Source organism: Trachypithecus francoisi, unplaced genomic scaffold (genome assembly GCF_009764315.1).
Source record: "Trachypithecus francoisi isolate TF-2019V2 unplaced genomic scaffold, Tfra_2.0 Lachesis_group20, whole genome shotgun sequence".
In the NCBI taxonomy this organism is placed as follows: Eukaryota; Metazoa; Chordata; class Mammalia; order Primates; family Cercopithecidae; genus Trachypithecus; species Trachypithecus francoisi.
Genome location: NW_022681466.1, coordinates 18,400,546 through 18,415,977, shown reverse-complemented (window position 1 = coordinate 18,415,977; position 15,432 = coordinate 18,400,546). Strand labels below are relative to the sequence as shown.

Here is a 15,432-nt window from a genome sequence, read left to right as displayed (position 1 = left end):
ATAGGAGCACTACATAACTCCTAACCGACATTCAAAAATCCAGGTTGGTTTCTAGATATCTCTGGAGGGAATCTCTCTCTCTCTGGTTCAAGGGAAGAGGAACTGGTTTGCAGAGACCCAAAACACAGGTGGCAAAGGGGCACTAAGAATCACAGAGGCCAGGTAATATAAGGTCACTGAGTTTATTGCAATCAGAGTTTATGGCAATCGGATTAACTGAGTTTACTGCAATTGTAGCAGACACATGCCACAGCCACCTCCTCCCCTGCACTTGTTTGTAGGGTTTTATCACACATCACCTCTTGCCCTCTCAGTCCCCTCCCAGTGATAGATGTGGTCCCTACCCTCGATGCAGTCAGAGAAACCAAGAACCAAAGTTCAATGATTAGCATCAAGTTGCAAAGGACCAGGACCACACACAGCCTTGGTGACTCCTCGGACGAAGCTGTCCCATTGCAGCACGCTGGGCTGTGCTGGGGAAGGGGGGACAGGGCTGTGTGTGTGTGCGCACGTGCGTGCAGGCGTGCGCATATCTCACCGTCTGGGTGCTTCTCTCGGGTCATGAGGGAGAGGATAGTCTTGGCATAGTCATAGGTCTGCTGCTCGCTGGGGGCGCCCGAGTACTCCCCATAGTTTGCCAGCTCGTTGACACCCCCTAGATCACAGATGGTATCGCTGCCAAGGAGACACAGAAGTCAGTGATGGCTCTCATACTTGGGGCAGGGGGTGGCAGCCTGGTGCCTGGGAGGACACACGGATCCCTCAAAACACTGGAGTTAGCCTGTGGAACTGGCCTCTTGGGCCTCCAGCCCCCAGCTCCCATGCAAGTCTGGCCTGCAGGTTAACAGTGCTACATCAGACTCTCCTGGGCAGTGTGCTCTGCCAGCCCTAGGGCACTGAGGAGCCCTGGACAGACAATGGCAGGTAAAATGAACAATGAGCACCCCCTAACACAAAGACAAGAAAAATCACACACCGAGGAGTCCCTGACGGGTGCCCAAGAGGTGTGCTGCAGCCAGAGGAAACAGTGCCAGTCACACACTGAAGGGAATGGCAGATTGCACATATAGAAATGAGCAGGTGTCTACCATGCTTAAAGTGAAAAAACTGCCAATTATTGTAAAGGGTGTAGAATATGATCCTAATATTTCTATAAAGCAAAGAGTATAAATAATTATATATGCTTGACAGGACATACAGTAACTTGCTAACTGGGGTGATCTGGCCAGGGAGGGGATGGGGAAATGGCCAGGCAACTTTCACTTTCTAGCTCGTTTTCTATATTTGCTGTACCTTTGTATGGAGCACACAGTTTTCACAATTAAAACTCAAAACAGCTTCATTTTGACACAAAAAAGAAAGTTATAGGAGACACTGAGAGCAGGGCAGGCCCTCGCCAACATCCCTCGAAGCCCTCTGGGACGCCACTGCTTTCCTCTGCCCCAAATTCCCACACCAAAGTGGCAGGACCCCACCCACCCAGGCCACACACATGTGGATGCTGGGTAGCTGGGCTGGCATCCCTTCAGCAACCCCCTTCAGTCACCTGTACACGACAGAGGCGCCACCCCCGGCCACCATGGTCCAGATCCTCCCCTTGGGGTTCAGCAAGGTCAGCTTCAGGCTTGCCCCACTTTTGGCATCTAGGTCTGCAATGTAGGCTTCCTGGGGACCAGACAGCAACAGGTAGGCCCTTGGGGTGCCCCCTTTACCAGGTCCTAGATCCTAGGACCTCTCCCCGCTTTCCCTGGAGGCACACGAAGAGGTCACTAATCACCTTAATGGGGTGGGAAGGGGCTATGCAGGACCCCACATGCCTTGAAGACACTTGATGACGTCTCCAAGTACCAAAACCACCCTTAGTCACAGTCACTGCCTGGGGACACACTTCCCATCTCCCTTCCCTGATGTCAAGTCCTTGGCCCTCTGCCTAAGTCCTGAGTCTCACCATGTCCCTCTGCTTAACCGTGACCTCACCCCAGCAGCTGCCTGCCCGGCCCCTCACACGTGCCCCACCACCCCAGGACTCCCCAGGCCAGACTGTCTCCCAGCCCGGCCTCTTCCCTGGGCCTGGGGTACTTCCCAGAAAGTCCAACCCTGCTGTGAAGACTTCTCAGAGGACAGAGTGGGAAAGAGCAATTAAAACTCTCAGTGAGAGGCCGAGAGAATGACCTTCCGTCAGGATGAGGGGGAGCCACTTGGAATCACGGAGAGGCAACAAATCAAGTGAAGAGTCGAGGGAGGCTGATTGAGAGAGAAATCTAAAAGGATTTCTGGCTGGGATTCAGAGGCTTGGCTCACTCCCACCCCCACCCCACTGGGGTTTTAAGAAAATTAAATGCTTCTCGGTCTTCCTTTCCCTGCCAAATAAACAGCTCATAAAGGGGGGCCAAATGCACATCAGAGATGAGTCACCTCCCCACCGCCCTCCCCCTAGTCCCCATCTCCTCTCTAAACCAGCCTTACCTCTGGATATGCCTCCCGCCCGAAGGGGGGAGGGAACTCGATGTCACCCCACTTCACTTTGCAGATGTAGTCGGCAGTGGCGTCCACTTTGGCCGCCAAGTCAAGGACATAGACTCCATCTTTGGTCACTACTTCAAGGGGGAGCAGAGGCAATCATCAGACACCAGCTCTGGGTAGAGACGACCACCAACCTCCAACCCCTCCACAAACACCGCTCCCATGGTGGCCCATTCAGGCCTCAGAACTCTCTAAGCTCAATAAGAAACCAGAGTGGCCCTTATGGAGACAGAGCTTCTTCCCATTAAAGGCAAAACAAATTCTACAAGGCCATTACCCTCTCCCTAACCTACAGGTAATGGGACATGGAGGTCTGTATTAGTTGCCACAGCAATTTTCAAACATCTTTGCAAAACGCCACACTCCCTGCTTTGAGTATCTAACCGTGCGCAAACCCATGGTCTGGAAACTTTTTAAAAGTGTTTAAAGGTACCTGTTGCTGACAGAAGACCCCCCACCGGTATGCACATCTATGTCTCCCAGGGCCTGGCTAGGGGAAGCCACAGTGTCAGGTGGAGCAAGAGCCACGGGGTGCACTGGACTCTCAGTCAGCAGGATTCATTTATACTACTTCACTGGACACCCATCTTCCTCCTCCCCCAGGGCCATTTAGCTGATTGAGTTAGCACAAGGCCATCTGGTCCATTAGAGGGGCTGCATCCTCAGCTGGAATGATTTGATTTCTCGCCTTCCTGGACTTTGCCCTGAGAAGTCCTGGCCAGAGCCAGCCCACGCCACTCTCCCCCCACACCACCTGCTTCCTTCACATCCCAAGAGGCTGAGAACAAGCTCTTCCCAGCATCAAGGGTTAATGATTGAACAACTCCCACAGAGGGAGGCAAGTGTGGGGCCTCTGAGTGCACCAGGAAGAATGAAGGGCCAGAGGGTGAGAGCAGTGCAGAGGCTGCCAACCTCCTGCTGTCAGACAGCCTGACCTGGCACGAGGAGCAGCAGCATAGTCAGATCAAAACCAGGACTTCCGGCCGAGCGTGGTGGCTCACGCCTGTAATCTCAGCAATTTTGGGAGGCCAAGGCGGGCAGATTACCCGAAGTCAGGAGTTCGAGACCAGCCTGACCAACATGGTGAAACCCCGTATCTACTAAAAATACAAAAATTAGCCGGGCATGGTGGTGGGCACCTGTAATCCCAGCTACTCGGGAGGCTGAGGCAGAACAATTGCTTGAGCCCAGGAGGTGGAGGTTGCAGTGAGCCGAGATTGTGCCACTGTACTCCAGCCTGGGCGACAGGACAAGACTCTGTCTCAAAAACAAACAAACAAAACAAAACAAAACAAAACAGGATTTCCCCACTTCAGAGCAAGTTAAGACCAAAGAGAAGTTGGAGTTGACTAAGAGAACTAGTCTTCTGAGAGCTCAGAAACAGGAACTGGCACTAAACAAGCATAGAAAGCCCTCTGCTTGTGCACATCTGTCTTGTGCTGACCTCTGGCAAGTGGGAGTCAGGTTGGGACCCTTGCCCCCTCCCAGCCTAGCACACCCAGTTACCAAGGGGATTGATCTCGAGGTAGGTGAAGTACAGGTCCTCGTAGAAATTGAAGAGGCCGGAGATAAAACTGGCCAGAATTCTAGACGTGGGAGGGAGAGAGGGACAGTTCATCCATCAGGGAGCAGCTCGGCAGCACCCCAGGTGCCCCACAGCAATCTCACTGCCACTGACAGCTCCATTTCCCAACACGCATCCCGCCGGCCCTTCCATCTCCTCTGCAACCCCTGCTCCCTGGACATCACTCTTCAGCCACTGAGGCGGAAAGGAGCTGTCAGGCGAGAAGCTGGAGGCAGAGGCGTCAGACAGACAGGGGCAAGGAGGTGAGGGACGCTGGCGGCATATTTCAGTCTGGTTGTGAGCCAGTCCCCGCCCTGCACCCAGCTGTCTTCCTCAGGACAGGGCCGTGCCTACCACCTGACACCCAGAGAGGAGACCGCTCTGCTCTCCCTGGTCTATGCCCAGAGCCTGTCAGTCTTCTCACCCCAACTGCCACCTCCCTACCGTCCCTCTTACTCAACTCTTTCTTGTCTTCAGGGGCGTGGACCAACAGGTGTTTTTTGATGTCCTCAGGATTCAGTTTCTCATCCACGCCAACAAGTAGCTTCTGGGCCTTGGCGTCCACATCACCCACATCCACACCCCCCTCATGGTGGAACAGGACGTAGTCCCCTTCTCGGGTGGCATAGATGCAGACATAGAACTCCTCCGCCTTGCAGGTGAAGAGACGGGATAGTGGGATTGGGGTTGGGGGGTGAAGCTGGTGAGGGGCGCTGAACTGGGGAAGATGGGGGGGGCGTCTACCATGTACTGGGAAAGGAAACCAATCCCCATGGTCTCATTTTCTAAAACCCAGTAAAAAACATTCATCCAGAGACTTGTCCACCATCTTTTCCCCAAGGACAAGCAGAAGCAGCCACTAACCCACTGGCTGACGGTCCCGACTAAATCAGTGTGACTCCAGCTGAGGAATGGGGCCCGCCTGCAGGTCGTTCTCATCCCTGCGCTGGGAAGTCTCCTTTGTTACCAGTCCTAACTCCTCCCTGCTGCAGACCAAGTCCTTTCCTTCCCCTCTGGACTCCTGAGTCCGCAGCACCCTCAGATCCTCAGTGCAGCTTCAGGGACCCTGGTCCCTCTGACTGTCCTCATCAGCTTGACTTCTTTCATCATGTTATGGCGGACAAACCCAAAGTTCCAGGAGGGAGAAGACCCAGCCTGGAGCCGCCTCACACATACCTGACTGTGGGGGACGAAGGGCTCGATCAAAAAGTTCTTGAGGAAGCCTGTGGCCTTGCCAACCTACAGAAAAATTGAGGGAAATGAAACTCAGAGGGATGGCACGTCTTGCCCCCAGGGCAGAAGGAGGGACTGCACAGAGGCGGTGCCCAAGCACCCCCACCACCACACCCAGCAGAGAGACTTTTTCAGAAAAAATGGGGTCACAGATCCCTAAGCTCAGTAAGTCCTCATGAGATGCCCTTTCACCCCTTGCTCTGGTGCGAGCTGTGCCTGAACAGGCACACTTGCCCACTCTTGCCCACTCTTGGCCTCCTCTGGAGGGTGACACAGGACCTGCACAAGTGAAAGGGCTCCAACAAGTCACGGCTATGGCAGAGCTTGATGGGGAGGGGAAACCGGGTAGGAGGGAGATGACCATTCTGCTTCATGGGCCTTGAGGAAGGCACAGTGACTCAGCCTCAGGACATGGGTCCAGGAGTGGGGAATGGGTGGAGAAGTGGGGAGCCAGGGCTTAATCACGGAAACTTCTCCACACAGACTCTCCTGGCTGAGGACCACAGGCCTGCAGAGCTAATCAGTTTGAGTGATTCCCTGGCAGCGGCTGCGGCGAGACAGCCCTCATCCCAGTAAGTCCCAAACCCCCCGCCCAGCCTGTGTGTCACTGCTGAGTCAGGGACCAGACAGCAATCCATCAGAGGTAATGAGCCGCTCCTGCTGGCCCAACGCTGCTGCCAGCTCAGATGTCTGATGTCCCCCACCCTCCCCTCCCAGAGGCCAGCAGAAGGAAGCAGGATGTGCTCCCTGGGGACGTGCTCAGCATCCCTCCCTCCCATCCCATCATCCTCTCTCCAAAGGCCTGGGAACTCAAGGGTCAGGGCACTTCATGCCCGGGTCCATGTGCAACTTCAAGGATCCCTCTTTACCCATGAAGGCTAGAAACTGGGAAATTGACATTAAGGGCTACTCTGAGGAAGCCCAAAGAGGGAGGAAGACATCTCCATCACCACCTTCATTGCTATACCCGAGGCAGTCAAGGAAGAGAACAGTTCATCCCTGGTAGAGCTTCACCCCAGACGAGCACCAGGCCCTTCAGAACCACGTGCTCCACAGAGCCAGGTGTGGATGGCACATTCTTCCCAGGCTAGGCCAAGCCTCAGCCCCACTCCCTCCCTCAGTCCTCCAGCTCCCTTGGGGAGTGAAAAGAAACACAATTTTATTTCCAGGCATTTCTTAGCCTTCCTAAACCATGCTTCACTCTAACTCTCTCATCTACATGGCTGAAATTCATCACCAAGCTGAGAGAAGTCAGTTATTGAATTTGGGCTTGGTGGCACACATCTGTAGTCCCAGTTACATGGGAGGCTGAGGCGGGAGGATTACCTGAGGCCAGGAGTTCGAGACCAGCCTAGGTAACATTCGAGCTCCTATCTCTACAAAATAAATTTAAAAAGCAGTCTGGCATGGTGGCATTCTCCTATAGTCCCAGATACTAAGGAAGCTGAGGTGGGAGGATAACTTGAACCTGGGAAGTGGAGGCTGTAGTGAGATATGAACGTGCCACTGCACTACAACCTTGAATGACAGTGTGAGACCCTGTCTTAAAAAAAATAAAGTAGGCCAGGCACAGTGCCTCATGCCTATAATCCCAGTACTTTGGGAGGCCGAGGCAGGCAGATCACCTGAGGTCAGGAGTTCAAGACCAGCCTGGCCAACATGGAGAAACCTTGTCTCTACTGAAAATACAAAATTAGCCAGGTATAGTGGTGCATGCTTGTAATCCCAGCTACTCAGAAGGCTGAGGCTAGAAAATCACTTGAACCTGGGAGGCGGAGGTTGCAGTGAGCCAAGATCCGGCCATTGCACTCCAGCTGGGGCAACAAGAGCTAAATTCTGTCTCAAAAAAATAAAAAATCAAAACAATTAGCCAGGTGTTGTAGCATTGTAGCCCCAGTTAACCAGGAGGCTGAGGTGGGAGGAATGCTTGAGCCCAAGACATCGAGGTTGCAGTCTAGCCTGGGCAACAGAGCAAGACCTGTCTCAAAAATAAATAAATAAAAATTTAAAAAGGAACTGAATTTACTCTTCAACGTTATTAACTATGACATCCTAGGTTCTCGACCCAGTATGTCCTTCTGCCTACATGACTGTGTGTCTGCCTTTTTCATATTTTTTAATCCACCCCTTAGGCACACATGCTATCACAAGCTACCATAACCCTTCCTTTTTGGAAACTGGAAAGAAAGGAGTTCTGAGAATGGGGCTGGGAGTGGTGGCTCACGCCTGTAATCCCAGCACTTTGGGAGGCCTGAGGTCAGGAGTTCCAGACCAGCCTGACCAGCATGGAGAAACCCCATTTCTAATAAAAATACAAAATCAGTCAGGCATGTTGGTGGATGCCTGTAATTCCAGCTACTCGGGAGGCTGAGACGGGAGAATCTCTTGAACCTGGGCGGCGGAGGTTGCGGTGAGCTGAGATCACGCTACTGCACTGCAGCCTGGGCAACAAGAGCAAAACTCCGCCTCAAAAGAAAAAAAAAAACTCAGACCAGGCCGGGTGTGGTGCCTCATACCTGTAATCCCAGTATTTTGGGAGGCTGAGGCGGGTGGATCACAAGGTCAGGAGTTCAAGACCAGCCTGGCCAATATGGTGAAACCCTGTCTCTACTAAAATTACAAAACTTAGCCTGCCATGGTGGCAAGTGTCTGTAGTCCCAGCTACTCAGGAGGCTGGGGCAGGAAAATCACTTGAACGGGGAGGCCAAGATTGCAGTGAGCCTAGATCACACCACTGCACTCCAGCCTGGGCAACAGAGCAAGACACTGTCTCAAAAAAAAAGAATCAGACCATTTCCACCTGGCTCTTGAATTACATTGAGGTTACCTCTGCGGCACATCTTGCCCAAACCAATAAAAGAAAGAAGTTTGGATGATGAGGGAGCTGGGAATGGGCACCAAGACTGGGCCTACTGCTGGTGGCCACCTGAGTGGATCAGCGCCACAGGACTTCTGTCTTCCCTGAGCTACAATGAGACTGGCTGTGGGGGTGAGCCACAGAACTGCTGACCTGGAGGTGACCATATTTGCTTCTGTTACCACACACGTTCACCCTGACCCCATGCCCACTCACTGTAGCTTCCTGTCCCAGTCGTGGCTTCAGCCAGGACTTGACCCCATCCAGAGTGAGGTTGACCCCAACGAGGCCAAGTTTTCCACGACGTTTGATCAGCTGGTCTGGCTTGACTACCAAGTTCTGGAACGAGAGCGGTTTGTATTTAGAGTGAGGAAGAATTAAATAAAGGGTAGTATTTTGGAGATCCACATAGAGGACAGCAGGGATCGACTTCCCATTCACTCTGCTCCAAAGCCAGCCCCACCCATCCTTCAGGGTCAACTCTTGGATGCTTCCCCCACCTACCCTAGCCAATACCTTGCTTTTGACAACCAGGTATCTAGAGGCATTCATGCCCAGATGGAGCCTGGCACAGAGGAGGCGCTCAGCAAATACCTGCTGAGTGAGTCAGTGATTCCCTACCCTCCCTATGTGATACGTTGGCTTCTTCATTCAACAGTAAGCCCCTGAGAATATGGACCAGAACCCGTGTTCCAAAGAGGAAAACAGAGAGACAGAGCCTTGGCGCAGCAAGGAACCTTAGAGATCATCTGGTCAACCCCATCCCTGTGCTTGAACCCCGTCTACAACAGGCCCAAGCAGCAGCCCTAACCACTCCTCATACATCTCCAGGACCAGGAAACTCCCTCCATCCCTTTGTGGTAAGCTGTCTCCTAATGGGAAGAAACCCCACCACTAGTCCTAGGCTTGCTCTCTGGGCCCTGCCAAGGAAATCTAAGAGCTTTCTAACAATGGCCCTGCAGAGATCTCAAGAAGGAGCCTCTATTCCATGCTGACCCTCCAGGGTCAGGGCCATTCTTCACAAAGTACAGGGTCACTCTTCCTAACTGCCTTGATACATTCCTGATATAGTCCACTTAGGGAAGGAGAGGACACATACCTACTTTTTACTGAGCACCTACCATGTGCCAGGCACCAAGGACGCTAAATGCGTCTTGCTAATCCTTACAGTTCAGAGTAAGCATTATCCCATTGGAGAGATGGGGAATCTAAAACTCAAAGAGGTGAAATGGCTTGCCCCAGGCCACATGGTTAATAGACACAGCTGTGATTTAGACACCAGTTTGTCCAGTTTCAAGCCCATGACAGGGTATACCATGCTGGGGTACCTCAACATGAAGGGCTCAGCGTGAACACAAACCCTGCTCAGCCCATGGCATGCTTCCCACAGCTGCTGCCGGCAGCCTCCAACCCCATGACCCCATCCGCATCTGCAACAAACCAATGGCTTTCTCTTCCTCAGACCCCAGGCCATTCGTGGAGGCAGGGCTCACCTGGCTGAGCAGCCAGGGGTGGTCCTGCAGCAGGCGGGCCCAGTCTGTGTCAGGAGTGACCCGAGCATACTTGAACCGATTCTGGATGGCTGAGGTGGTGCAGATGAACTTGTAAAGGAGTTCTTTGCCCGTCTGCTCTGAAATTGCCTTGGCTGACATGGCTGCAGAGGGATCTGCTCTACCTGTCTGGGAGAGAGGAGCTGGTCAGAAGGGGGCAGGCGGGTGGAGGCACTATCTTCCCCAGCAGGGCAGACCCACTTCCAGTTGCCCCCAGACAATAAAACCAGATCTCAGCATTTCTCAAGAGGAAGGAAAGAAGGCTGTCCCAGCAGGAGGGATGGAAGAGAGGTATCAAGCAGCACTTTTGCCAGCAGAGGAAGAAGATCCAGAGACAATGGGTGAGGGAAGATAGAGAAAAACAAAGGTGCCATTTGCCCTGGGACTCTTGCCTCACCCTGCCCCATTCCCTCTAGGCAAACTAGCTAACCCACAACCACACTCATCCTGGAGCAAAAGGCAGCTGGCTAGGAGGCCAGAAATACCAGTGCTTTGACCCAAATCTGAGTGCTGGTCCCATTTGAGGTGGGTAGAGACACTGAAACACCTTTCTGTTCTCTGACCAGTTCAGAATACGGCTGGAACTGCAAAAGGCTAGCCTTTCTCTCCCTACAGGTTTCATCTCCCCCACACCCAGATTTACCCTTACACATACCCTTACACACCACCAGACCAATGGCCAAGCCAGCAAGTTTACTTAGCTTCAAACAGGGTCACACCCCCAGGTCTTGGGTAGGAGGGGAGTAGGGGAGGGGTGAGGATCATCACAAAGCTCTTTTCTCCTCTTTTCTCCCGGACACTAGCCTCCCAACTCTGAGTATGGGGCAGATACAGGGCAGGGAAACTGACCTTTAGTACATCCCACCCGCCCCACTGAGTCATCCAGCTGCTAATTTAGAGCAAAACTCACTAAGCAAAACAGAGGCCTCTCTGGGGACCACCCTGTAGTGGTCACTTCTAACTGAGCCAGACTGAGAGGAGGAGGAGGAAGAGGCAGAAACTATCCTCCATCACATGTATAAGGAAACTCATCTTGGAGTTCGAGGCTACAGTGAGCTATGATTGCACTGCTGCACTGTAGCCTGGGTGTCAGAGCAAGACCTTGTGTCTAAAAAAAGATAAAAAGAAACTCATCTCATATGAGCTCTGGGAAGTACACTGAGATTTACAACCCCATCTCTGAGATGGGGAATAAAATCTCAGAGGGGTTAGGATAACTTGCCCAAGAAGCCCACCTAATAATAAGCAAGGTTGTGACACAAGACTCGAACCCAAACCCTCTTACACCTAGGTCCCCAGAAAAATCCACACCAGCCCGAGAAAAGACCATTTTTCCAAGAGCCAGGCCCATGTGTCCTTTTCACTTCAAAGCGTCTATGACAAGAATTTCGTCATCTCCCCTCCCCACCACTCTGTCCTGATACATCCATCCTCCTGTGGGCAACTCAAGGAGTGAGCTGGGGAGGGGAATGGAGGGAGGCGGATATGGGAATTCAGGCCAAGAGCTTGACTGGATCAGGAAAAGTCACTGCCGTCTCCCCCACCAAGGCCCAGAAGCAAAGCTGTTGAATTTGCTGGGGGAGAAAAAAGTCAAGTACAAATAAAGGAGGGCAGAGTAAAGGAGCCCGCTGGTTTAAACGTGCTGGAAGCTGGGTCTCCATTCCCAGTTCAGAGAAGGCCAACATTCCAGGGGCCACGTTGCGCCCCCTCCCAATCAGCCAGGCTGGTGGGGCTTCAGGTTCTAATCCTGGCTTGGCTGCCTCTGTCAGCCCCCCAGTTAGTATCCAGCATAGCACAATGGGTGTATTCAGTCTGGTATCTGAATAAATTGGGGTAGCTGGGAAGGGGCTCAGAGATGTTCCCTTTTCTGGCCTTCCCCTGGAATTACTTGAGATTCCTTCTCAATATAAGTTTCCAGAGACGCCCGGACCAGCCCCACTGCCCCACGGTCCTCCACCCCCCACCCACTGCTCCATTTCCCAATCTTCTTGACTCAGACCAGAAAAACTGGTCCTGAAATGGAATGGGTACACCCCCCACCCCCTCTTCCAAAGAGAGTGCAGCCCAGGGCAGATCAAGGCACACTCAGAGAGGAGGGGGCAGTGGCTGACCATCCTCAGCAATTCAGACTCCTTCCATAACTCCAGGGGAAAGGAAGTCCCTGGGCAATGCCTCTCTAGAAGAAAAAAGTCTAAGACTCCCGGTAAAACAGTCCCCTGAAGCTGGCACCTCCAAAACAGACAAAAGACCCAACTTTGGAAAGGACAAGGGAGAGAAAACAGACCCCCGCAGCTGAGAAATCAGTTTTCTTGAGACCCAGATCAAATTTCCGGTCCAAGAGTCCATCTCCATAGGGTCTTTGGAAGGAGGATAGGAGAGAAGATACAAGGGGATGATACAGGATAGAAAACAACATTTGCCAGTTTACCAAAACAAGAGATTTGCCACTAGAGCATTCTGGCTTAGAGAGGGTAGGTTGAGACAAGGAAAATATACAACATAATAAAAAATGGTCTCTGCAAATTCACCAATACAGAGAAGGCAAATGGCTCACAAACCCAGGGAGTGGACTCAGCAGAGATAAATTGCAACTTTAATGGTTCAGTGAGGTCTTTTTTTTTTTTTTTTTTTTTGAGGAGTCTCGCTATGTAGCCCAGGATGGAGTGCAGTGGAGTGATCTCGGCTCACTGCAACCTCAGCATCCCAGGTTCAAGTGATTCTCCTGTCTCAGCCTCCTGAGTAGCTGGGATTACAGATGCATGCCACCATGCCCAGCTAATTTTTTTGTATTTTTAGTAGAGACGGGGTTTCACCACGTTGGTCAGGCTGGTCTCGAACTCCTGACCTCGTGATCCACCCGCCTCAGCCTCCCAAAGTGCTGGGATTACAGGCATAAGCCACCGTGCCCAGCCTTCAGTGAGGTCTTAAAGTCTCTCTAAGGCAATGGCTCTTAATCTCTTTGAGTTCTCAGACTTTTGAGACTGAAGAAAACCCCAGAAAAGTGTACACAAATCCAATTGTGCATATCGTTTCAAGGTGCTCGCCTGTGACAATGATCCAATGGCCCACAGACTGACCACCAGTTAAGAACATTTGCGGCTGGGCGCGGTGGCTCACGCCTGTAATCCCAGCACTTCCGGAGGCCCAGGAGGGCAAATCACGAGGTCAGGAGTTTGAGACCAGCCTGGCCAATATGGTGAAACCCTGTTTCTACTACAAATACAAAAATTAGCCGGGCATGGTGGTGCACGCCTGTAGTCCCAGCTACTGGGGAAGCTTGAGGCAGGAGAATCGCTTGAACCCAGGAGGCAGAGGTTGCAGTGAGCCGAGATCTACTGCTGCACTCTCCAGCCTGGGCAACAAAGCGAGATTCCATCTCAAAAAAAAAAAAAAAAAAAAAAAGAATATTTGCTCTAGTGGAATGAGCAAATACCTACAAATACCTATCTGGGTTTGGGAACTTCCCCCCAACATCTTAGTCTGCCTCCACAGTAGCTGAATGTGCTGTCAAACTAGTGACAGATGATTGGGCTGAGCTTGGACTCCAGGAACTGTTACTTGGTAACAGCTAAATGTGTAAACCATTTGGGGGAAATCATGCCAAGGAACCTGAAAACACACACATACACATATTCTCTAAGGGTGGGGCCTTCTGAGCTGAATGGGGTCTTTTCTGCAGACGGGTGAGTGACCCAGAATTGAGTTCACTTTTAACAAACACTGAGAGAAGCAGCTCACACAGGAGGCTGAATGAAAGAGGGCTGTTCCCCAGGACACACCCCTGGGACACAGCCAGTGGAAGGGAATCACTGGGGATGCTACTTAGGGTGCCTCCAGGAAAGACAAAAACACTCATTTGAAGGTTAGTATCTGCAGGATTGGGATTTATTTATTTATTTATTTACTGAGAAGACAGGCAATCCCTGGAGGATATTCTAAAGAGGCAGAATTCTGTCAGTGCCTCCTACTGCGGCAGACATAGTGTCAGAACGGGGATGGAGCCATCAGCTGCCCAGTGTCTGAGGGCTCTTCCCACTACCACCCCGCAAGCTGTTTAGGAAGGTTTCTAAAAGGTGAAAATCACCCCTTTGGGCAACTGGGACCTACCAGCTGTCCCTCACCCCACATTTTAGTTCAGCTGAGCCAGCTGAAAACACAGCAAAGTTAAGGGTGGAGAGGAGTAGGTTAGCTGACCAAACTGTGCTGTGCACTTTTCCTTATCATCTCTTCCAAAATCCTCTTCCCAGGAAGACCTCCAGGGACCCCGTAACGGCAGAACTCCTTGGCACTGCACGGTATCTGCCAAGGTTGGAGAGGGCGGCAGGCGGTGGGACTGGCCCGTTGCCCGGCTTGACAGGAGGGCGGCGGCAGCAACCTCCAGCCCCCTGAGGTCCTTTCCCCGGCCAGGCTTGGCCTCAGCTCAGGGGTGGGGTGGTACCCCGGCCATCTGTCGCTTAGGGGCTGGACTCGACGGCACCTCCAGTGCGAGGAGGGTCCTTTCTGCGAGATTCCAGTCCTAGCGGCGAGGCGAGACGAGACGAGACGAGACGAGACGAGACGAGGCCTCGGGCACCCTGGGGCAGCCTGGCCCCGCGTTGCCCGACCCGGAGGTGCTACCAGCTCGTTCCCTCCACTTGGGCGTAGAGCTCAATTCTGTCCCCACAGAACCAAAGGGCCTGAGCCCCGCCAGTGAGGGATCGGAGTGGGACCAGTCGCCACCGCTTTCTCTACTTCCCGTCCCGGCATCCGACGGGGGAACCCGGATGGGGCCAAAAGGCGGCCCGATGAGCCCGAGGAGCCTCAATAGCTGTGCCCGGGAGGGGTGAGGCGCGCCAGGAGGGGGCCCATGCAATGTGGGAGAGGGAGGAGAAGCACGGACGGCTGCAAGCCCCGCGCAAACTCCCAGGAACTGGAATATGTGTGTACCGCGCGGGGGGAGGGAAGGGGCGTCGACACGCGGCCACCGGCCGGGACCCCGGGCGAAGGCTAACCTAAAGCTAAGACCCTCAGAACTTCCAAGCAGGTATAGGGAGGGCGCGTGGGCACCGAGCCCGCGTCGGAGAAGGCGGTTCCGGGTTGGGGAAGGGAGGCAGGAAGCTCCTAGGGCGAGCGGGCTCCAGCCAGCGAAAACAGCCTCCCATGCTCACCTCTGCGAAAGTCCGTACGCGGCACTTCCTCCACACGCCCGACGAATCTCGCAAAATCCGGAGCGCTCCAACTGCCGGTACCTTCCCGGGATCCGGCTTTTGTCCCGGCCCAGCCGGGCTTCTCCCCGCCCCCATCGGCTCACGGCGACAGCGGCCCCGCGATTGGCCACACGCGTTCCCTAGCCTGAGCGCCAGGGCTCCTCCCAATTCGCTGCCGGCATGGCCCCGCCCCACGAGGGCGGGCCCCGCGGCCTGCTGGGACTTGTAGTCCTGCTGGCCCGTCCACCGCCTCTTGGGAGCCGGCGGGGCCGGGGCGGGGCCGAGGGCGTGGCCCCGGATGGGGAGATGGGTCGGGCTAGGATAAGAGGAGTACGCGCGGGGCTGGGGGGCTGTGGCCTGACCGCTTGGGGGGCTGGAAGGATTGCCACTTGGGGAGTTGGGGGAGGGGAGGATGGGATGTTAGTCCAGCTGGCTGTAACGCAGCTTTGGGACCTGGAGTCCCCTTGCTCCCTCCCTTGGGAGAAACGGACGTCTGCATTTGCGCCGCACCGAACCCGA

The 15,432-nt window shown here is 53.6% G+C and overlaps 1 protein-coding gene across 4 annotated transcripts in view; it reads right to left on the bottom strand.

Moving 5' to 3' along the window:
- ACLY (ATP citrate lyase) overlaps positions 1-15,055 on the bottom strand; it is a 54,023-nt gene extending 38,968 nt beyond the window's left edge. For 2 of the 4 annotated variants that reach the window (XM_033183013.1, XM_033183014.1), the window contains exons 1-9: positions 14,875-15,009; positions 9,671-9,856; positions 8,394-8,516; positions 5,264-5,326; positions 4,549-4,739; positions 4,030-4,109; positions 2,467-2,597; positions 1,547-1,665; positions 539-675 (exon numbers count right to left, since the gene is read on the bottom strand). In XM_033183013.1, the coding sequence (XP_033038904.1) occupies positions 539-675; positions 1,547-1,665; positions 2,467-2,597; positions 4,030-4,109; positions 4,549-4,739; positions 5,264-5,326; positions 8,394-8,516; positions 9,671-9,856; positions 14,875-15,009 (1,165 nt within the window). Of the gene's footprint in view, positions 1-538; positions 676-1,546; positions 1,666-2,466; positions 2,598-4,029; positions 4,110-4,548; positions 4,740-5,263; positions 5,327-8,393; positions 8,517-9,670; positions 9,857-14,874 lie in introns of all 4 variants that reach the window. The other 2 variants (XM_033183015.1, XM_033183016.1) reach the window with 2 other exon arrangements.
- Positions 15,056-15,432: the final 377 nt, after the last annotated feature.